Genomic DNA, 24360 nt, shown 5'->3' with positions numbered 1-24360 from the left:
TAAAAGCGTCTTCACTAAGACACTGATTTGTTGCAGTGGAACCATGTTCACATGCATTGAATTCTGTATTTGACTGAGTGATGATGAGGACGAGACGAAGGATTATGATATTTCCTGAACTCGAGCGGCGGCTCTGAATTGCCGTCGCCCTCCGTGTCTACATTTCAAATGACAAACCCTACAACCTCCCATAAAAATGCTAATGGGGATTATGGAGGGAGCCGGCAGCACTTTCGATCAACTGAGCGAGGCCATTATCTGGAAATTTAGTCGACATTAGTCCCGATGTGGTTCCTACACTGAAGCTCCTCGCCTCACGAGCTGGAGGGAATTAATGCATTTCAGTCGTACACCCGAGGTTCTGCAGGGTGCACGGAGGATTCATGCCCCAGTGGCAGTCAGGCTGCTGATTGGCATGTTGAATCATCCTGAGTGTGTGTCTGTGTGTGTCTGTGTGTGTCTGTGTTTGGAGGACCCCCCGCCACCGTCACATTGCATTACCGACTCAGTGGCACGGTATCATCACATCAAATTAGTCTTAATGAACACAAGCGAGTCGATTGAGGAGAGGGATAATCAAACTTTTATTAAATGACTTAATCTTCTGTACATGCATAATGTAATGGAAAGGAGAGACGGGTCTGTGATGTTCTGTCTGCGACGGGTTTGAAGGCAGACCAAAAAAAACAAGTGAGCGTATACGTGGAAGCAGAGTCGTCTATCGATCGTCTATCGATGATTTGCCACAGCGAGCGGCTCCTCGCTGGATTTAACATGATCTAAGTACAGAGAGTAAAATGCCTGAACCAGCCGAAGCCTGTTCCCTTGAGTAAACGAAAGAGATGCATTTCAAATATCCTTCAGGTCATTTGGTTATCATACGAAGATGCACTGTAGCTCACTCCACACATCGCAGATGCCGTAAATCAGAGCAGCTATCTCTCTACCACATATTGCAAAAGACCTTAACTTGTAAACAAGAGCAAATAAAAATAAAGAAAGAAAGAGAATCCACATACAGTTTATACTAGACGAGGGTTTCACCCTTAAACATCTCATCACAGACATTATACTCAGATGCTAACATTACAAAAAGCATAAAGCGTTTCAATTTATAGAAATTCTTGCTTGTGCCATCAAATTGAGATTTTCTTCATTCGGGTTCGTAGATGCTCCAGTGGGATTCAAATGTACCAAGGAATAAATCGTTGAAAAAAAAAAAAGGTAGATAAGGCACCGGAGAACCATATTATTTATTGTATTTTCAAAAGATTTGATTAAAATAAAAATCTCACATGCATTGCAAGGCACTAAGCCCACTTTGGCTGATGGAACTGAAGCAGGAATTATGTTGAATTTGGTCCAAATGTCCAACTAGGGAAGAGGATCAGGGACAGGCTTCATAAAATGAGGAGGAAGACTGTTTTAACTTTTGAATTTTGATAATGAAGTCAAACTAAATCAGAGGAAGAGTTTTTTACTGAGTGAATAAAGAAAGAATCTTAAAAACTAAGTGGAAATAAATCAGAGAAAAATAGTTACCCTTGTTTTTACCCTTTTGTTCGTTGTTTCTCCTAAACAGCAACAATTTCACCAATTCATAAACACCAGGTGTTTTGTTTTAACATTAGTGATTTTATAGTCTTAAAAAACTTGAAAATAATTTAAATAGAATTGTCTTCTCCTCATTTTTTCTCATGCCCGACCTTAAGAGTCCTCCATGGTCCCAGAGACAGAGCAACACTGGAGACCTTCTGTGTGCAAAGACGTGGACATGTCTAAAATATGAGACTTTTCTTTTTAGCCTCTCAACGAGTTTTAAGAGACTCAGCACAGACATTCATTCACTTTTGCTTTTTAAGACCTTATCAAAAATCTAAAAATAATGAACAGATCTAAATGGCCTATATACAATACATTTACATTAAATATGTGTTTATCCTGTCGGGGGCCCGTCAGCACCGCCCCCCCACCACTCTTCACTCAGCTTTCACCACGATGCATTCAAGGCTGAGAGGGTCTCAGGACTTTTCAGTTTCACCTCTAACACACAAATAGAGACAGAATCAAACAGTTAAAAAGGCCACGGTGAAGGACTTGACCCGGGGGCAGGAGGTCAGGAGAGGGGGGGGGGGGCTTCTACCTGGTCAGCTGACCCACCACCTTCAGCAGAGTCTTGTTCTCCTGTTTGAGCTGCTCGTTCTCATCTTCAATGTCGTCCAGGTCCTGCAGGGGAGGAGAAGCACACAAATTAACATTTGAAAATGGTGAGTCTACAACTTTCTGTGTCTTCAGATTTATGATCTCTAAAGTTTGTTCGGCTCAGTTTCTGTTTCCAGGGATCTGATCTCTGGTCTTCAAATATCAATAGGCCGATTCTTTATCTCCTCTTCCTCCCACAAACAAACAAACAAACAACTCCTCCACCGAGCTGTGCACTGGATCAGCCGTTATCTCCTGCCTTCCCATCAGCCCTTGCAGGAGCCTCTCGGGGACATTTCTGATGGCTATCGGCACGACCGCCGTCCTGACATGAAGCAGTTTTCTCACGACCAGCTTCCATCAGATGTTATCAGCAATGCGCCTCCTGGAATATTGGACTCTTTGTGTTTTCTGATGGTTTTCTGAGTGTGCGTCCTAACGACAGAAGTGTCCAGATAATAACAACATAATTCCAGTTGTTTCTGAAAATGTACACGTGTGATCTGTTGTTTAGATCCGACTCTCCTCTGCAGAGGAGAGGAGCGACCTCTGAATATTTAACAGAGTCTTTTTTCAGATCTGCTGCGTTTCCCTTCACAGATATAGTCTACCTGTGATCCAGAAAAGTGGTGAAGGGATCGGTGGCAGTCTGTGGTTGAGAAGGAGCGACGGGTTCAGAGAGTTCGGGAGGTTTCACCCGAGCGTCCCCTGACCTCTCGACCCCGACTGCAGCGAGAGGAGGAAACAGGATCTGAACCAGCGAGGCCGAACCAAACAAAGAAAAAGTGCTTGTGGGTTCATGTCAGAATAAAACACTGGATACAAGACAGTGAGGCTGTTCTTCTTCTTCCTCCATGAAGGGGTTTCAAAATGTTCACTTGAGTTTATAGAGTGTGACTCAATAAAATGTTGACCCTGCAAATGTTGACCTCAGTGGTTCATGTCAAATTGGACAGGAAGCAGAAGTTACAGCAGCACCAACTACGTCCCTGTTCCAAACCACATAGTGATTCTATAGAGATTCATATAGAGTTTATAGTGATTTCACACATGAAGCTTTCACCTAAGGGGAATTTCTACTCACTAAACAGCCGGAGAACCTGGAGAAAACCAGATATGGGGAACAGGACGTGAGGTTTAAAACAGATCCTGCTGAATTTAGCCTGAGCGTGCATCAATTCATAATAAAAATGAATTCATAATCAACAAACTGAATTCGCTCATGTGCAGTGAACCACGACAGAAAGAAACCCGACTGTGAGATGAAGACGCTCCTCTGAAGGAAGCTGACAGAAAATCTTTCTCTTGCAGCGGAGGTGGACCGGCCGGCTGGAGACGGCTCAGCTGGAACTCAGGGATCATTTCATTTTGGTTTGGTGGCTCGACTCTGACTGAATGTTAAAAGACACGGTGAGTATGATGTAGAAATTCACTTTGAGAGTTTTACTCTGAGGCTTTTTGAAATGTGAAGGATAAAGACAGGAGATTCAACCCGACTGAGAAGAGCCGAAGAGGATCTTTGTGTTTCTTTCAGCTGCCACTGCAAAATTATTTCTGATTGATTTCTTTGTTTAGTTTTTATTCTATAAAAATAAATATTCTTACAAACCCTCTGAGACGAGGATCATAACAGCGCTGCACTTAGTTTTTTAAGTGTTTGCCCGATGTGACACCCTTTAATTGACGCTGACAACAACTCAAAAATAATCTCTCTCAATTTTCCTCAGACACACAATCATGTTCTTATCCAGCAGGCAGCCAACTCGTGCTCAGTGGATAAATCAATAAGACATAAACGCCACCATCTGCACTGAACAACTTTTCAAGCTCAAATGTCACCGGACCACTGGTGAGTATTTTGAACAGTGTTTAAAATGAAATATTGCTCCGACTGTGCCTGTGAGCAAAATATATTTCATTAAGTTGTCTTTAAACCCTGAAAATAGGTTTGTTGACATCCAAATCCTAATGGACTGTAGGAGAAAATCATTGTAGTGACACACACAGCTATTATACACGACTCTGCTAAAATGCCAGCTGATGATCTGCAGCCCCCGCGAGGCGCCCACGCGAGAGCGGAACGTGGGCCGGACTCACTCTGTTCAGAAGGTCGATCTCCTCCCTCAGCTTCTCGATGAGGTCGTCTTTGTCCTGGTGGGCCTTCATCAGCCGGGCGCTCTCCTGGCGCTCTCTGGCCAGCTCCTGCAACCACACACAACCACACACACACACACACACAAACAAACACACACAACATTAAGGGGGTTAAATGAAAGTCCAGTTTGGGTCGCCTCAGGTTTTCCCCTAGCCCTCAATCCAATGACCCCCCCCCCCCCAGCTTGATTATTTTGTAAGGATCTAGACTGATGGACTGGATTATCAGAGATGTACCTGACCTGTGTCACTCACACACCTCTCCCTGTATGGAAGTGAAATACACAATGAGCAGAAATACCATTTGAAATGTGTTCCTGGAGATTTGACCCAGAGCAGCACCTCCCTCTGAAGTCTCTGAGGTCGCAGCAGCACTCACTGACTTTAAAAAGCTTTTTTTGGGGGGTAAATCCACCCTGAGTGACATTTGATGCTGAGCAGCGTTTCTGCAGTGGCAGCAGTCGGCGGTTTGAGAGTGCGACAGGAGCGCTGAGCGAAGGAAAAGACATATCTGCGCTGTGAAAGGTCATCGCTTCGACAACACCGAGGAGAATTTGAGTCTGTGCCGAGCCGCACTTCCACGTCGGGAGATCAGACCCCGAGCTGCCACTCAGAGGAAGGAGAGTGGAAAACTCATCTGAACAAAAAGCTGCTGTCTAGAGGCCAGAGAACTTTTTAAATGGAAGCTCGTAAAAACCTCGAATGGAGAAGTGATTGATTCTTTTGGCAGTGACGGCAGTGATTCTACATTTTCTACAGCTCGGGTCAAGTTAGCTTTAGATATGTTGAAGGAAGCAGAGATTATGATTCAAACTTTCTGATTTCAGTGCGTCAGTTAAACTTCATCGATCTCATCACACTCTGGAGAAGACAGTGGTGATATGGACGTCAGTGAACGCACCCTCTCCAGCTCCTCCATCCTCTTCTCCAGACCTCCCTGTGCCGCGGCTCCTCCGTCTCGGCCCGGGCGGTTGTGTCGCTGCCGGCTTTTCCCGCCCACCTCCTCCTCAGACCCTGGTCCTGCAGAGCTGCGACACACAAACACAAAGTGACACCTCATAGAGCTACGACAAAACTTGCTTTTTTACATTTCAAATTCGTGGCAAAGAAAGGAAAAAGTTTGCAGGGACAATTATGTCCAATTTCCAGTTTTCAAAGTGCTCGGGCGCAGCGTTCGCTCCGTTTGAAGTTATGAATCATAGCCTCGTTATTAAACTTCAATGGGATGACACATCCATCATCAAAAGAACAGGTGGGAATATCTTCTGTGTGCTTGCCCTTTCAATTAGCCATGCATTATTAACACCCCCCCACCTGTCCTTTTATTCCGCTAATGGAGGAAAGGGCCGGGAGTGGTTTGCAACTTTGCTGCAAAAAAGGCTGATAAAGAAAAAACTATTTACTGAGCGTGTTACTTCAAATGGGCTCCGGAATGGTGGCGGTGACGTGTGATTGAGAAAAAGGTTCAAAGGTTCTTTGTCTGCGGCGCCAGCGGAACATTAACTTTATCTCCGCTTCACGTTCTCCGGCAGCTGGGAAGGAATATTCATGTGCAATTTATTTTCCTACTGATCCTTATTTCAATAATTATTGACGTAGAAGCTTGGAATGAGTGGCTGGCTCTGCCCCCCCCCCCTGTACTCCCACAGACTGCTCCTGCACAGGAATCAAACTGTCTTAATTTCTCTGCAGCTGAAAACAGACAGGAAATCTGCTGGCAACACAAAGGACAGATAAAGACTCCTTTGTACCATCTGCACTCTCTTCAGGAACCTGCCAAATATGATGTATATGATTTCACACCGTGCAAATAGCATAAAGACGAATTACAGACAGTGACGTGATCATGACTCTTCTCTCTGATTTCAATCTATTTAACTCAATTCTTTTGTTCTCCATGGATGGGTCGAGGGTCACGGTGACGTTTCTCATACACATACACGTGGAGAAGCAGTTTTTTAGACATTATACAGAACCAGTCTTTTATTTTTCCCTCGTCCTCATAGAGAGAAAACACACCAGCCGACATCACTCCTGATCAAGAAGTCATCCTTGGAAACGCTCTCCTACACCGAGATAGAGTGCGTTTCACTTGTGTCTCTCAGCGTGGCTCCTCGAGGATACTCCCCCTCTATCGGCATGATCACACTCAAATGCACACACACATCCCTTCATCTACCATGCCTTCAAAACATGCAACAAACAAAACAACATCCATGCTTCTTGATTTGAGAGATATCTCCATCGCGAAACCCTCGGACGCATGCAGACAAAACACACACACACACACACACACACACACACACACACACACACACACACACACACACACACACACACACACACACACACACACACACACACACACACACACACACACACACACACACACACACACACACACACACACACACACACACACACACGAGCCCAGCAGGTGATGGGAGTCGAGCCCAAACATCGGTGGCCTGCTGTACGAAAATTTCACACCCTGGCCCATTAGCGCCCTGCAGGATGAGGTCTAGGGGAGGGAGAGAGAGAGAGAGAGAGTCTGAGCCAATCACACGCTCTCTTAGGAGCCTCAGCGGGGGGGGGGGGCAGGCACAGAAGAAGAGCCAATAACAGCAGCAGCCACAGGTATAACAACGTCTCTCACAGACTCAAGTGTGAATGTGGAAGAAGTCCAAACACGCACGGAACTGGAGCAGCAGCCCCCCCGCCTGGCTCCGACACATGGAAGGAAACAGTCCGGAGTCTGCATAATTTATTGCCGGGGGTGTTTCTGGTGCAGCTGATTAATTCCAGTCACTTCTGTTTTAATCTCACTGGCTGCTGAGTTCAGTCGGTCTGAACAGGTAGAGCGGCTGTGCTTTGGTTTGGAATTGAACACGATCAATGAGGAGTTTTTTGGGGGGGTCTGGTTCTGATATTAAGTTGTAAAACAATTTCTTACCAAAACCAAAATACAACCAAATATATAGAAAATAAAAATGCTCTATGCTTTAAGACCAAAAGCTTAACATTGCTTATAAACTGTGTAATATATTGAGTTCAGTTGAAACGGGGCATGTTCAATAATAGGGGGGGATTTAAGACTCCTGATATTGAACTGGACTTTGTTTTTTTTGGATATCCGACAGAACATCATGAATCAAATCCTGGTTTTGTGGTTTGAAAAGACGAGAGTTGACATGAGAGAAGAAGGGAAAAATCAGTGGGACACTTAAAGTTGCTCTCTCAGCCATCTTGTCTTGCCCAGCCCACCTGGCAGGTTCTAATCCGCTGGAGAGCAGCGGAGCGTCCGAGTGCAGCCGGGCCAGCTGATCAGAGCCGCCGCCATAATTACGCGGCCAGATTGAATGTCAGCTGGTGAACTCAGCGGCTGGCGTCGGCCCCACACTTCTCCATTTGGGTGGAAATAAAGTTAAACAAAAAAACATGCAGGACAAACAAAGAGGATCTCAGAAGGATGGTGGTGATGCAAGATGCGTTAATCCAGAGGAAATACAATTACCTTAATAATCATGTTTCTCTTCCCACTGCAACATTGTCACTGGTTGTGTTGGTTTCCAGAGCGAATGTGACATTGAACATGTCTAACTTGGGAAACACTAAGTCCCTGTCTCGCTTCAGAAACCTGCTTATTCCAGCCAAACTTTGGTGTCAAAGAGGTTTTTGTTTAGTCGATCAGAAGACGTCCTCCTGCTTCAAACCCACAGAACCACTCTTGACCCAACTGAACACACACTCGCGTCTTAAGACTTTAAACCTCTCAAAGCAAACGATCTGCCTTCACCGCTCTCTGCAGCGAGGCGACAGTCACTGAACGACGTGTTCAGGGTGCAGATGGCGTCCTGTCAAACCACCGTTCAAAAAACAGTCATCAGCCGTCATCCCTCTTCAGCCACGGCACCGGGGGGGAAATAATCTACAGTGACGCATCGGGCCCTCGGACCATTTCAGGAGAAATCTCCTCTCGTAGCTAATGACTCAAACCGCTGTTACTCATCCCCGCCTCTGTTCCTCCTCTTGACGTATTACCGGCGATGCTGTGGCAGATACACTCCACTCTCGGCGGCAGGATAATACAGTGAGTCTCACCTCTTGTGCCGGCTGCTCCCGCATCTCGGGCTGTCCTGGAAAAACAAACAGAGGAGAGAGAGAGAGGGAAAAGGAATGAGCAGGAGTGCCTTCAGACAGAAATCAATAACTTTAGAGCCTAAACTCCATCTCTGGTATGTTGTGAGATTTAGAAATGTGCCGAGTGAAGCTGCCAAGTCTTCAATTCCATCTCTCGGAAACATGGCAGAGCGGTTTTGAGGTGTCGTCTGTTGTGCTCTCGTGCCCCGGGTTGTGTTGGTTCACCCCAAAAGAGGAATAACACAAAATTCCATCTACAGGATAAGAGACATTTATCAGGAGCAGCATTTAGAGAAAGCCTCTGGGTCTTGGCTGAACTCCTGTGAGTCTCAGCCGCTCAGCTGATCTATCGACGAGATGCTTTGCTGCATTTAATAGTTCTGCAGGAGCCCCGTCGCCCCCAGATGAGAAATCTTGTTGTGCGACACCGAGGTGCATGTTTATCTTCTCTTCCCATTATGTCTGTGATCTAAAAGGTTGTTTAGACGTATGGAGCAGCGACGCCATCCCCATCGGTAAAATAGACCTCTTCCCCCCCGAGAAAACAATGAGGTGTGTGGCGGAGACGCTGTGAGATGAATACGAAGCCGCTCTGTCCTCGGGTCTTGAGCAGCGAAGGGTCCCGGGTTTGATTGAGGAGCCTCGGCTCGGCCGCCATCCATCAGTCAGAGCTCGGCTTAAAGCAGACTCAAGGGAAAGAACCGGTGGCCGACGCTTGGCATGCACCAGCGTCTCTGTCTCAGTGACACGTCATTCGTTACCTGTGGATGAAATCCTGACCCGGCAGCACTTGGGTTTAGAAACTGTCATTTTACAAGATATAGTTTCATGGAGCAGACGTCCACCCTGCACTGGTTGGAGAAGTTCAATCTTTCTCCACAAGCTGTGTCACGAGCAATCTAGCCTAAGGCCGATAGATGGCGCTATATCTTACAAATCCAATGTAAACACTGGCTCAAAGAGACAGGAGCTAAAACCAAGTGTTTCAGACAGAGGCTGAAAGAGGAGCTGCAGCGATGGACAGTCGGAGGACAGAATACGTCTCCTTTAAGGACCAAGACAAGTCCATAAGGTCAGTGTCTCCCTTTTCAGTCTGAAGATAAGATCAACTTTCATTTCATAATTTCTTGTTTATGTCTGATTTAAGAAGCTGGCATCACAAAGACAAATAAATAGGCTCAGCTCAGTCCCACAGTTAAAAGTTAGATGAGAGAGAACCAGACCAGTGATGTAAAGAGAAAACAGGACAATAAGAAGAAATAAAAACAATTTTTAGTCGGGTTATGGTTTATACAGTTTTCAGAGCCGGGTTTCTCCTGAAACCGATACGAGTCAAAAGCGATCAGAGTGTAGGAATAAAGAATGCTGTCTAAATGTAAATGTGTGTATTGCTTTCACAGTCCAGTATAAATTGAGACCCAGCAAACCAGTCTGCTGCTGGTTTCCAATATGCACCCGAACACGTGGAGAACAGAATTATCTATATTCATCATCGTTTCATATTCTACGGCTTTTGGCAGGAAGTCGCGGGTCAGTAAAGTGGGTTGATGAGTTCTCTGAGGTGAAAAGGGTCAAAACAACAATAAAGGAGAAGGTCAGAGTGGTGAGCAGATGTGTGAGTCTGTGCCAGGCATCATTCAGAAGATATGAAGAGTAGAAACAAAAGAGAACAGACAGAGCTTTATCCACTGAATCAGTACAGACAGAACCTAAAACCTGCTGTTTGCTGCGAGCACAGGATGTGACCATGTTCTACCTGCTCTGTTTCTAGAGAGGAGACGCTCTGCAGTTCTCTCACACGCTCTTTCTAATTAAGATGCTCACCTCACAGAGCGGTTTGAGCTTTCACTCCCCGGCCGAGGAGACGGACGACAAACTGAAACACGCACGAAGGACGGGAGATGAAAAAACCAGCTGCAGGGGAATTAAACTGTTCTCTGTGTGTGACTGATGCAGCGTCTGCTTGGGAGGGGATCACAGGTGTGTTTACCTTCACACAGCAGTTGGGTTGTTTGTCTGCAGGATTAAAGATGAAATTTGTGGAAGAAGGATGACACATGAGCAGTGTGTGAAAATATCAGTTTTTAGTTTGTTATTCTGGTTTAGCTTCTTCTCTACGCTGCAGACTTCCTGGTTTGAAGCCTAAAGTGTTTTTTGCTGGTATCCTGTAATTGGTTAATTGGCACGAGTCTCGGTGGAGGTCTTCGTTTGCAGGTGAAGGAGGAGAGGAACAAAGAGAGACAGGGTGGGACACATTAAAAGCAGATGATGGAGAGGAATGTTCCGTACGCTGCCGGCTGCTGAATCGCTGCAGCAGGTTTCCATGTCGGACTCAAACACACAAGGAGTTGCGAGGCTCCATAAACCAGGACCACATGTGTTCTGACCGGGCCACACATGTCAGAGATGCGTGTCCTGCCACATGCACACACAGAGAGCATATTTGTGCATGTGGCAGGACACGCATCTCTCTCAGAGCTGAAAACAAGCAGAACCAAGCTTCAGATTTAAAACTTGTTCCCTCCACACTGTATCTTGATGTCGGCTGAGAGGCCGGACAGGACGCTCTACATCACATCGTCCCTGACACGGCAATTACTCCTCTCCCCCCCCCCGGTGGTAAATGGGGCCTGAGACGACGAGCACATTTTTGGGATGTAGTAAATCCTCCGACCACACTGGAGTCCCGACGCTCTCCTCTGCCTCCTCACGAGCCAAGCTGGCACTGGACCCCCCCCACCAGCAACCACAGAGACGTCTAATGGTTTCTCCTGCATCTGGTCCACGTTTAGGGCCTCGTGTTGTGACTATAGAATCCTGCAGACACGAGTGGACGTGTCCTCAGATCTGAGGCCAAGCTGCAGAGAGACGATTCCCTCGAGGGGCCTCGTTTGTTTGTTTACGCGCAGACGTCTTCGTGTAAATAATCAAATCCTTCGCTTCTCAGCCTTTTATTTCTGCGGGGCACATCTCAGCAGGTGCTGTCTGCCGTCTTCCTGTTAGCTCGGCGTTTGTGTACATGCTTCGTACACAAGCCTTCGTTCAGTGTAAGCAGCCCCCCCCGACAGAATAAGCCCCCTGATGCAGAGCAGCCGATCCGTCTGGAGCGTTGATTTGATTCACATTTATTCTGTTTCGCTCAATTTTCATATCAGCCGGATTATGTCTTTACAGAAACCCACACACAGGGTGGAGGTTCCAGTCGTTGTCTCACAGTTGGATGCTTTTCATTTCCTCCCTGTTCTCGGAGTCTTATTGAAAATCACTGTGTGCGACTCGAGAGTGGGTTTTTTAAATTACAGACGTGACTGAATGTGAACTCCTCTTCCAAAATAATGAGGACTGAAGTTCTGAGTGTGTTGATTCCTGCTTTGGTTTCATTCGCACTCATTCATGTATCGCCTCCGTTCTTCAGAAGCCCTCCTGGACACGTCGGGGGGGGGGGCTTTGCACGGCTTCACTTTTCATTAAGTAAACACTGAGCGACTTGCCAAAACACTGAAAGAGTCACTTTACAGTAATCACCGGTGTCTGGTTCACGTTGTAGAGAAGAAAGAACAGATCCGGACGCTGAGCAACGAGCCTCTTCACTTTGATTAGTCATGTTCTAAAGGGCTGCAACTAATAATGAAAATTAAAAACGGTCCTTTATCAGGCAATAATCAGAAAGATCTGAATCTGATGGAGTTAACAGGTTAGTCTTTTATCTCGGGGTTTAAAGCCTCATTAGAAACAGAGGCTCTGCTCTTTCCGATCATCGAGTCGCTTCTTTTTTTGCTTTTACCGGATTTCACCGCGATGATGAAATGTGAAGACACATCTGCGTCTGTGCAGCTTCTCTCACACAAGCTCCTGAAACCTGCTGGTGTCTCCTTGAGCAACACTGCCTCCGTTTGGCAGCACAGACACTTCAGCCTGAGTGATCACTTCAGTGTGTGTGTGTATCTGGTGTCACGTCTCACCAGTAAGTGGCCGGTGGCGGGGTCGGCGGCCATGGCCTCGTTCTGGAACGTGTTGGCCTGGACCAGCTCCTCCTCCTTCTTGTCCTTCTCCCCTGGGGGGTCGTCATCGTCCAGCTCGTCCAGACTCTGAGGGAAGAAGAGATGGAAGAAGAGATTATGAGACTTCTTGCCTTGTGAAGCTTCCATTATAGTTTGGCTTCTATAAAGTGTTTTATGATTTTCTGATTTATATTTTATCATTTCAATTAGATCTATTTTGTCGTAGTCTTGATTTGTGATTTTGATCAGATATTTACTATCTTCACTTTCTTTTATTGATTGCTTTTGTCTGTGTAGAATGAGAGCTTCATATCTACATAATTATTTATAAATATTAAGTCTCATTTCTTAGTCATAAGGGTTTGATAACGACATCTATTCAAAAAATATCGTAATATTTATCGTATCGGAAATCGTGTCCCTATTATCTTAGCGGACTCCCTGAAGAGAACCCCCGATGACTTGGTCTCTTCCCAGTTGACAGACGCATGGTGACAAGCGAGGTCATTCCCACCATCACAGCGCCGGTGACCTCTGCCTCGTCTCTTCTTAATCCTCTTAAGACGTGATCACATTCACTTCCAGGAATCCCAGAGGAGCCGCAGCTCAAACACTAGCCAGAGTCGGCTCAGGACACAGAGCGACCCCTACCCGAGGCCTTTCACCCCCCGAGGACAGGCAGAGGGGATTTTTACTGACCAGAGGAATGTCCCTTTGAAAACACAATAAAAGACAAGAGCAAACAAACGGAGAGCAAACATCCCTTTCATTTATTTCATTATTTCAGGATGGATATTTGACGTTGCCTGGGAAAACCTCCAACTTCTGGTTTCTTAGCTTTATCATGAAATATGTGCTCCCGGCCCCCGGCTTCCTATTTGCATTAGTTGTAGAGCAAACAGAGCTGCAGAGTTAGCGGGTTCAGATGAAGACGCAGGGCCCAGACAGAGCTGGACATTAGGACGGATGGTTGGATCGTGACGAGAGACAGAGACCGGGGCCAAACTCCCAGAGGGGCACAGCGCAAACCAGTGCTTCCTGTTCCACGCGACTGGGCGAAACAAACGTTACCCACTCAGCAGCCCTTTATTGGTTAAAATAGCTTGAGGAGGAATGCAGTCGTTTCTAAAGCCTTTCCTGCCAAACGCTTTATCAGTGGTCCTGAGGGAAAACACCAGCTCTCACAGAGCTGAATGTTTACTCCTCTCCTCTTCCTCACAGCCTTCATCTCGGACATGCATGTGCAGGAAAAACTCCCCTCTATCATCTCCTCCAGGGAGGTTTGTCTGTACTTCAGCAGGATTGTGCAAAAACTATAAAAGAATTTAGAGAATAGAAGATAGAGCTGAAGTCATACTGTGTGACGCTAAAGACATAAATATCATCTTCCCCTGCAGAAAGCAACAGTAAATTTAAAAATAAAAGAAAAAAGAAATGGCTAAATAATGGAATAAAAATTCTGTACACGTCTGCTTATGTCAGAGCGGTTTGTGGTTTTGCACTGAATTGCATTCTGCTCTACTTTCCCCTGCAGCAGTGTGCGAGTGGCCGGAATGTGGACGAAACAATCATTTGGAAATGAAATGTTCCCCCGAGTTTAAAACGGACATGAAACAGAAGTCAGTGGATTGTGCAGTGACTAACCTCCCTGCTATGCACCCACTCGCCTGGAATGTGGAATTGGGAATCTGAGGGTTTATTTTGGATTGATTTCGCTGTAGCAATATTTCCGAAACTGATGCATGTTTTCTTCCTCTCCAGATTGAAGGGAGAAGACGATGCATGCGCAGCCATATAAGGGTCGGTTCTGCTCCAGACATCATCAAACCCGATGTTCTTTGGCCACTTTCGTACTTCGGAATCAAACAGATAATAAGACGGATGAATGAGAAACAGCCGGACTGATGGTTTTAATAAGTTTTGTTATGAGTCGTGCGTTTCACGTGTTATTCAATATCATTCTCCTGAAGTTGTTTCGATGAGAGTCGAGCTCTTCGCGGCCAAACTGCTGGATAATGAATCATTTCCATATTCTGACTTCACATGGTTTTATTGTTTGTAAATTACAGGTTGAGTTTGAGTGAGATAAACTTAGCTCGTGGCTTTTCTCCCTAAAAGTGTTCGATCAAAATCATCCTGATCTCATTACTTTTTCAGGTCACAGAACCTCCACCATTAAACATAGTGGAAAAAACAGAGCTGGTGACTTTATTGTTCCGCATTCCATGATTAAACCAAGTTTTATTTATTTTCAATTATTTTTATGGGTGGTTTGCTTGGACTCCTGTCAAGTATTCAGTGTTTTTAATCTTTTTATTTGTTTCCGTATTATTTTATGTGGGTTTTCTTTTTATATTTGAGAAGCATTTGTTTTACTTTGTCCTGAGAAGTATTATATAAACATAGATATTATCATTATTACGATTGATATGTACGACATTTCGTGGAGTTTAAGATAAAACAGTCAACAGTCCTGTAAACTCGTTCTCTACTATAAACAGCATCATGTTGATTCAAGAGATTAAAGCAGCTGAAAACAAGCAGCCAGTTTTTTTCCCAGAATGCTCTCTGCTTCCTGTTTACAGCCACAGAGTGTCAGGGCCTCATGAGAGTGTTTACTCAATGTGAAACATGTAAAACACGAATCCTCCTATGCTCCAGTGTCAGTATCCATGTCCGTCTGTAATCTCTGGAAACTCTGGAAACCCTGGCTGCTCTGTGAGAAGCATCAGATTCTTAAGCTTGAAACTTCCTCTCCCTGCTCTCGTCTACGTCTTTAAAGTTCCTGTCAGAGTGAGGCTGATAGATTCTGTGGTTACAGTAAACCTCTATAATACCACTATGAAAATGGCAGCAGACTATATATTAAATTCTACCTCACCCTCCTCTTCATCACCCAGCATGGACATACTGTAGAAGCTGCCTGGTCATGGGTTCAGGGCCCCGTCCACTTAGCGGTCTGATTTATTCCTGAACAAGCAGAGGGCAGCACGGCCTGAGGTCGAGTCCCATTCAGCAGCTTAATGACTCACAAGTGATAATCAGCTGCCACCTGCTGCAGCTCAGTGACTCCATTAAAGATGATCCATGAGAGAAGAGCTCAGTACAGACAGACACAGTTCAGGTTCCTCAGGATTTAAAGGCCTGATGTGATCGGTTCACTGTCGTTTGGGAACCGAGTCGAAACATTCTCAAGAATCAAAGCTGATATTGGCCGCAAAGCTCTGAGTTCCTTAAAATTCCCTGTTTATCAAGTGAAAGTCATGAACTTTACAGTCTGTTAAACTCTCGTTTTCACCGAGCCAGACCACAGACTGAGGAGGGGGGGGCGGGGGGGGGGGCAGTCATTCAGCAAACAAACAGCAGGGGTCCTGCTGTGATTGTTGACCCAGAGACGGCAGCATCAGCAACATTCCTCCGGACGTCTCGGACGGAGCAGACGGGCTCAGCGGGGTCCGGCACAGATTCTCCATCTGTCTGCCTGAGCCGCTCTACGTCTGGGAAACAGATCTCTGCCGATTCTGGAGTTTGCCAAACGTGTCCTCTGGTCTCTAGCCTCGGCACCGGGGGTCGGGGAGGAGCAGCGGTTGTGTAAAGAGAGTGTGTGTCTGGCTCTGTGTGTTTGCCTCGTATGTTAGAAACTCTCGGTTTCTTGGCAGGAGAAGTTCCAGAGCAACTGACTCCAGCTTCAAAAAACATGCCCCCCCGCCCTGCTGTGCCAGAACACCAGTTACACCAGAACAGTCGTACAGAGTTCTAACTGTGTGTGCTCAGCTGAACAATAATCCACTAAACGCTGCATCTGGAACACAGCAGCGTTTTATCTGACAACCTCCAGAGCAAAACAATCATTATCAGGTTCGGGCAGAATGCTGCTCTGGAGGGTTTCACCACAGAGCCGAGGAAGTGAAGAGTGAACAACTGTACAAACATCACTAATGGATGATATGAGCTGATGAAGCTCGATGCCGTGGAAATTATGCCGATTGGCTTCATTACACCGTTTCGCCTCAAATCTCCGATAAATAATTTGTTGTATTTATGTAAAAGAGATAAAATATGCAAACAACGCAAAAACACAACCACAGCAGAATGTGAGCGACAATAGAAAAGCTTGTTTCCTTCCTGCACTGTGAGTGAGGTTGTTTGTGGAAAAACCAGAGTCGAGCCAGTGGCCGCTTCAAATCTGTGTTGTCCATGTTTTCCATTTAAGTTCTTGTGTGAGATGTCTTTCTGCCTTTTGGGACATTTTAAAACTTGTTAGCAAAAATCTTCCTGCTCCTGAATCTCAGTTAAACTCCAGCAAAACGACTGAGGTGGAAACTTGCACAACAAAGATCTAATAGAGGGTTTTCCATTCAGTCTCCTCCAGGTGAAAAACAGGGTCCTTGCAGGAAATAGACCGATCCCTCCTGTCCCTCTTTGTGCCAGGAGCTCTTTATCGTTGTGTATTTGCTCAAGTCTCGCCTGCGTCTGGGTGTGGGAGGATCCAGGTTGTGGTTACAAGCCCCATTAGGGAAAGTCCGATGTTTGTTTTCTCTGGAGACGAACAGGAGATGGTGCAAAGTGACAATGATCTGCGAGGAGCTGCTCTATCGACCTCTGAAAACAAACTTCTGTTTTCACTGTGTTGATGTCGCGTTCCAGTTTTAAACCAACACCAGAGGTTCACTGTGATGGATCATTACACAGATCTAAATGGAAATCAATCAATGGCTGCCTGGAATAAAATACATATGCATCGTTTACAGGGTTTTAATGAGTAAAACTAATAATTTAAAATGTTTAAACCATGTAAAATGTTGACTAAAGTTAAATCAGCAGGTATAAGAAGTGACGTCTGATGAATTTGGTTGTTTCTCTGACGTGTTCCTTATTGTTGCTAATCCTCATTGAGTAATAACCACTCCCCCCCCCTCCGGTAGAACAGCGGCTTCGGGCCGTTTGATGGTTGTAACATCTGTGCGTCCCGACCACAGACCAGCACGGCTGTAACTCAAGCTCCGGGAGAGACGGCGTGCCGGTGGTGGTGGTGGGGATGGCTGCCGGAGCGTTTATCAGCCATCACTGGGGGGGGGGGGGGGGGGGGGGGGGTCCTGTGTTTTGTCTAACCCCCTAATCTTGTTTTGGACCCAGTGCTGCCATGTGCACTTCTGGTTCCTTCCTGTCCTGATGGGGTTTTCTGCACCGCGCGGCAGAAAGAACAACACCCCCCCCCCCCCCCGACGGTGGCGTTCCAACACTTTTATCGTTCACATGTTTCTCGTGGCAGAAGGAAAACCGCCGAGTGGAGTCACCCTGTTGTTCTTCTACCCTGTTTCCCCTGTCGCCTGAACAAGACAAAAGGGCAAAGAGGGAGCATCCAACATCCTGCTGCTTCTCGTCCTCTCGTCCACATTATTAATATCTTGAGAAGCAGACAGTCAAACCTCAAGGTCAAGATGCTCTCTGACAGATTTAGGTAAACGCTTCCACAGGAGGTCGGCTCGACACTTCGTGAGCAAATTATAAATGAAAATTGGCCCCAAAAAAACTCTCATATGAACCGAAATACTGTAGAATGGAAATATGACTTTTTCGACTTCTTTATAAAACGATACATATATATTATGTAAAGTTGAAGAAAGTAATAAAAGACTTCTTGGATATGCACCAACATTGCAATGGTTCTTTCTTCATGCAAATCACATCCTTCCACTGAGTTTGGTGGAAATCTGATGATTTAAATTGACCACATTTGACCTCTGAGTGCTCATCACCAGACGTCATCGTGTTCTGTAAACTGAGGTGTTCAGCATCCTCCTGCAGCCGGACACGATACCAGAGCTTCATATGAAAATGGATTCAAACCGTGAGATAACTGAGCCTCAGTCATCGTTTCAAATTCAGCCTTTCAGGACTTATCTGCCTGTTTGTGCCGGGAACCACGACGCCGGGTCACGGACGGATAGCAGCGACATCTTGAGCCAAACAGAGTTGATAACAGCTTATCTCCACCATGTGACCTCTGACCCCGAGCTGTGGCTGCTTCTGTGTATACGTCCTCCTCGGAATGTCTGGTATCTCCTCACGTGTTGGACCGATCGCCGCCCGGGCCCACAGCGTGATGGGATGCCAAATGGGCTGTTTAACATCTGGGCCGTGCTTTTCTCTATTCCAGCCTCACAAAGCTCCTGAACGAGCTCGTCTACCTTCAAGCTGGCACGGCCCGGACCCGGCGGAGTGGCCCTCCTCACAATGGACACCTCATAAGAGAGCAGATATTCAGGGCCAGCGTGAGGCTCAGATCCTTGAGGATCAGAAACCCTTCTCTGTTGACTCCGTTTATCTAACCCTGAACGAGGCGGTCCCAGAGCCAAGTGCTGCTCTCAGTCCTCGCTGCCTCTCTGCAGCGGCCCTCGTGTGTTTTGGCCGCGGACGCTCGGTTTCGTTGGCCGGCAGCTCGCTCTCATTCAGCAGCCCGACAACTCGGGGGCTATTCAGGTTTCACAGACCTGTCAAAAGAACCACAGACACGTTGAGAAGGAGCAGAGCCGGGACCGGAGCGTCCAGGAGGCTGCAGAACCGGGAGCAGCGACCTCAGTGCAAACGGCTTTCACAGATTGTCGGGCTGCACTTCTGAGCAAAGAGGGCGAAATACTAAACAACACAACACAACACAACGCTCCTGAGGAATTACACCACATCCTCCGGTGTCCACTGCTCCTCTCTCTCCCTGTTCCAGCTTCATAGAAAACAGATTAAATAAGTGAGTCACGCTCACAAAGAACAAACAGATCAAAACCAAATGAACCTTTCAGGACAAATTCCAGCCACAATCACTTCCTGCTTTTCTGTTTTTGTTGATGTTGAGCACTGCTGCAGATTTCTATAAAAGCTTCTTCTAGTTCTATCAGAATACAACTGAGCAAAGTCTGTGTTAACGGCTCAATGCATCAGTCGGTTCTGTAAAGTTTGAGCAGAATTTAGCGTTTAAAAAATGCTTATTTATTTTTTCTAATCATGCATTTGTGTGTGTCTGGTGTGTGTGTGTGTGTGTGTGTGCTGTGCAGCTGGAGAGCAGTAGCAGCCTGAGGGCACCTGAGGGCAGTGCTTTATCGAGCTTGTCCCCCCCCCCCCCCCCGATCTGCACCTGCACAACACACCTGGCACTGAGAGGTTGTGTGTTTGTTTAACGTGACGAACAAACAAACAAACAAACCTGCTGTCGTCACGGAGGAAAAATCAAACAACCTAATATCACAATGAGAGTTTAGATTTGATTTCATGCTCTTTGAGTTTAGTTCTTGCAAATATAAGATTGTTCTTTTTGCTGTTTTAGTTCATTTAGCAACGAGACTGTCAAGATACGATTCTCTAAGTCAACAACATGTATAACAGTGTTCAATGAATAATGAAGGATTCAGCCTCTGAGTTCATACTTTTATTCTCATGAGCATTAAACTTATCCAACTTGACTCATGTTGTTTGTATCATATTTCTCACGTCTGCATGTTGTCTCAGTCCAAACAGAGGCTCTGGACAAATTCCCTGTTTAATCATAATCCAGATCAAAACACTGTATTTGGGTTTGAGAAGCTGCTCAGAGCCGTGACCCACTCGTCAGTGAGGAACCTATCAGATTCCATCCTGAGAGTTTTCTTCTTCTTTTTCATTTTTCAGGCTCTGTTCTTCTGGACGGGAGTTTCTGAGATTAATCAAGGAGATAATATCAAAATGGTTAGAGTCGCATCCCCCCCCCGGGTTCAGAGCGGGTCACAATTCAATTATTGTATACAAAGCGTCTGGCTGAGCAACAGCTGTCTCTTCAAAATCGAATTTATCAACGGGATTAGGAGCTTTATGGAGAATGAACTGCTGCTGCTGTTTGTTCTCTGTAGGTTGGACTCACTTCTCATGGATCTTCAATTTTTTAAATGGAATAATGAATAGCCCACAAATTCCTGAGTCTTCATAGAAATGGATGGATACAAAATTTGAGTCTCTGCACACACACAACAACTCACAACTGCATGAGTCTCTGCACACACAACACAACTTCATTTAACTTGACTAAGTATTAGGGATAACTTGAGTATTTTACTCAAGTAAAAAGGTTAATGTGGTACTTTTACTTAAGCACTACTTCATCACTGACCAGTACACAATGTATTTCTTACTGGTTTTAGCTTCATTTTTGTAGTATCGTCCATCTTTATTCATAAATGTGGTGAGTGTTTGGAATCAGTCGCCTCCTCCACTCGTCTCTTCTCACACATGTTGATATTAAATCCAAAAGGTTTCGATGCCTGAATCAGCTCGAAATTAAACGCTGTGAAAAATGTGGAATGAAAAGCGAAGTAAAGAATAAAGTGGTTCTAAACACCAGGTCTTCAGCCCCCCCCCACTACCTGCGTGCACGGAACCATATGTGGAATTCACAGCTGAGCCCCGCAGGAGCAACTCGTCTAAACAAACAGCCGACCGAGTCCCGGTCGACCCACCGCACGCCACCGTGCCGCACAGCTGGAGCGGGGCCTCCGGGACCACCGTACTTCTGATTGACACGGAGAGAAAAACAATGAGAGAAAAACACGTCTATTTAAAGCCTGTATCTGCTACACTGCCCCCCCCCCCCCTCATCTCTGCTCATGACGCCGGCCGAGGGAGATGAAAGAGAGGGATACACCAAAAAATTCTTTATAATCTAAATAAACATCGGCGGTGAGGTGAGACGTCAGAGCCGGGGAAGCCTCTGTCCGAGTGCGTGTTTGTGAGCTTCACACATGTTGTGGGTCCGTAACGTCACTCTGACAACACACTAGGCAGCCACATGGTTCCAGTAAGAATCTGAAGATTGCTCTGTTGTGTCTTCGCTTTTCAAACCCGAGACGATCAGGCCCCCGTTCAGACCTGGTGGCGTTTCTTATTTCTCTTCTTCCATTAACCCGATAAAGAAAAAGCTCCTTCCCATCAGAACGCAGAGTAACCCCGAGTTCCCCGAGTTCCTGTCTGACAGTGAAGCGGCAGAATCAGCTGTGACAGCTCAGTAACCGGCGCTCGGAGCCGCGGAGGCTGCGACTGCACGTCTGAGTGAAGAGGGATCATCAACTGGAGAAAACACACAACTGAGAAACATGCAGAAGCTTTCAGGAGCCAAGATGACGCCACGGTAGCGAAGAGTGCGTCTGTACTGGCCAAGCAGAGAGCAATGGTTCTGCAAGGAGGTCGAGCAGTTAGCTGCCCGGTTCTAATATCAGAGGAATTTCAATCAAGCAGGAGTTGATCCCCCGAGCCAGGGCGGCCTGACACTCATCCACTTCCTGTGGGTTTACTTTGGCTGATTCCACCAGAGTCTCTCCAGAGGCTCCTCGCTCGGCAGAGACGAGCAGCAGACACTTAGGAAAATAAGCTCCCTTCACTCCTGTGCAGCGGCCGAACATGGAAAATCACGTCTGCTGGAAGCATCGAACCTGTGTGGCCACCGACCGCTCGGGCCAACACAGACTGGATTCCCCATCGAAGACAATGTGTGCAGTTGGAAAATGACAAGAGACACAAACAGAGACGATAATAAGACGAGACAGGCTGCGGGTCCCCGAGCAGAACCAGTGTCCGAGACGTGAGGAGATTAGATAAACAACAATGTAACCCTTAGGAGGTCACCGTGACCTTTGACCTCTAAAATCTAAATCAGATTATCAATGAGTCCGAGTGACAACTGATCCAAATCAGAAGATATTTCCTCAAAGCAGATTTGAGATTTCGTGTTCAAGAGACGTGACCTTTGACCTTCCTATTCTCTAATCAGTTAATAATAAACTGTAAAATTCTTAAGAAATCAGTGACGCACATTTTTCACTCCCTACTATCTTGATCTGGATCAGCTTCACACAAAGATCCAGAAGGTTCGAGCTCTAGAAGACATCTTATCTAGGACTTCACATTGAAACAGACCTGGACCCCAGCCTCACTCCAGCAGCAGGTCCACTCTTATCTCACTTCAACACACACACGTATGAAAACCCAGAACAACAGAGACGCAGCCCGGGAGGTGAGCTCCACGCTGTTCCTGCACTGGTCCTGCTCAGCGTGCCGGACCCTCGGGCCGGGGGACAGACACACGAGGCTTTGCCAACACTGGCATTCAACCAACTCCACGTATGAGCAGAAACACAAACATGTCCTCCGCTCCTCTCCTCCCGGTGCCTGTGTTTTGATGTGAGGCCGGGGTGATGAAAACAGCCCCGAGGCCGAGCACAGGAGGTCCATGGAAATCTGTCTCAACAAGAAAACCACGTATGAATAAAGTATGTGGTGGTTTTAATGGTCTTTGTGGTTTGCAAAGGAATTGTTGTCATATCAAGCTGTGTCTTCCATTTTCTATTTAAATCCTGTCGTACCATCTCGTCCTATTCAGCAGAACCTGGACGATGATGATGCTCTTTGTCTTTTCAGATCCATATTTTTCTTTATCGTCCTCCTGTTTGTCAAGTCATCTCTTTCTACTCCACACACAGAACAATCTGTTGTAGGTCTGTGTGTCCTCGAGGACAGACGCCTCCATTCCTGAGGTCTGGCAGCTTTAAAGGGAACGAGGCTCTTGTGTGTGTGCTGCAGATTATAAAGTCCTTCTCAACTGGTTTGTGGTTTGTAGCTTTTCGGGGGCCGTGAGGATAATTCCTCCACATGAAGGAATTCAGGGAGAAAACCACGTCACTCAGGAGAGCTTGTCCTGAAGGGAGAAGGACAAAAGGAACGTCTTCACGGAAACCTAAGTTTGTCCACCAGTCCCTCGTCCTTTAGTATGAAGACGGATCATTTTGAGCACGTTTGACAGGAATGTTTGTGTGAAGTCTGAAAGTGGGACGACCCAGTGAAGACCTCCTTCCTAAAACCAACATGTGTCCCATTGCACTGGAGGCTCCTCAGCACCGAGTGGGGGGGAGGTCTGATAACAGCAGGAGAAGCTGGATGGGGAAGCCAAGTGTGTGTGTCTGTGTGTGTGTAGCCTGTGATTATGTTATGTAATTTCCACTGGAGGTAACAAAGCTTTGCCTCTTACTGCTGCTGCATGCCACTACCCCCCCCCCCCCCCCCCCTCCCTCTCTCTCTCTCTCTCCCTCCTGATTACATCCTTCTTGGCGTTAATGGGGTCAAACCGGGCTCTTATCTTTTTGGGGCAGGGGCCTGTTTTTTCCACACAGGGTGAATCTGCACTCGCCCGCTCTCTCCACATCCCTCGAGGGCAGGAGCGACGCCGGAGAACGAAACTCTACCAGCGCCCATCTGCTCTCCTCCGGGCAAACTTTTTCCGGAGCAATCATTGCTGCAATTCCGACCATAAAACAGCCGTTAAACGGATTTCCCTGCGGACAAAGTGGAATTTGGAGCGAAGGAGCCGAACCGGGCCTCGAGCGTCGGTTCAAGCCGACGAGGCGTCTCAGCGGGGCCGGAACCAAAACAAGCAAATCAAATCAGTGAATGTGGGAATAATAAGAATAATATTAATGTGCTGCAGGAATTCCAAATGAACCAGTTTCTAACGAAGACGTCCCGACTGATCTTTCACTCGCTTGCGCCCGGACATATTTCCGGATTATAGAGTCAAAGTAATAAACTATAATTAGAAAAGCCACGTAGAGTCGGTTAGGACTGTTACATAACCCCGCTGCATGTGTTCCTGTTGTTTTACATATTTACTTTTTACTGCAGGACGTTCTTCACGTGAGCCAAACCCGACAGGAGGAGAGCGTCCACCACGTTTTCTGAGACGAGGCCGTGGTTGCAGTTTGTTTCGGTGACGTTCACGAAGCTGGATGAAAGTTTAATAGTTAACGCTGAGGTTTACTTTTCATTGCCTTGTACTTCCTTGTGTTTGACA

At 46.4% G+C, this 24360-nt stretch overlaps 1 protein-coding gene across 1 annotated transcript in view; it reads right to left on the bottom strand.

The window, feature by feature from the left end:
* Positions 1-560: 560 nt before the first annotated feature.
* The window catches only part of pawr (PRKC, apoptosis, WT1, regulator), a 38485-nt gene continuing 14685 nt past the window's right edge, over positions 561-24360 (bottom strand). Inside the window, exons 2-6 of the mRNA XM_062382398.1 lie at positions 12459-12584; positions 8458-8492; positions 5258-5384; positions 4300-4404; positions 561-2226 (exon numbers count right to left, since the gene is read on the bottom strand). Of these exons, the coding sequence (XP_062238382.1) occupies positions 2140-2226; positions 4300-4404; positions 5258-5384; positions 8458-8492; positions 12459-12584 (480 nt within the window). The 3' untranslated portion in view covers positions 561-2139. The remainder of the gene's footprint in view (positions 2227-4299; positions 4405-5257; positions 5385-8457; positions 8493-12458; positions 12585-24360) is intronic.

Source organism: Platichthys flesus, chromosome 23, assembly GCF_949316205.1.
Source record: "Platichthys flesus chromosome 23, fPlaFle2.1, whole genome shotgun sequence".
In the NCBI taxonomy this organism is placed as follows: domain Eukaryota; kingdom Metazoa; phylum Chordata; class Actinopteri; order Pleuronectiformes; family Pleuronectidae; genus Platichthys; species Platichthys flesus.
This window is presented reverse-complemented; position numbering and strand designations above follow the sequence as displayed.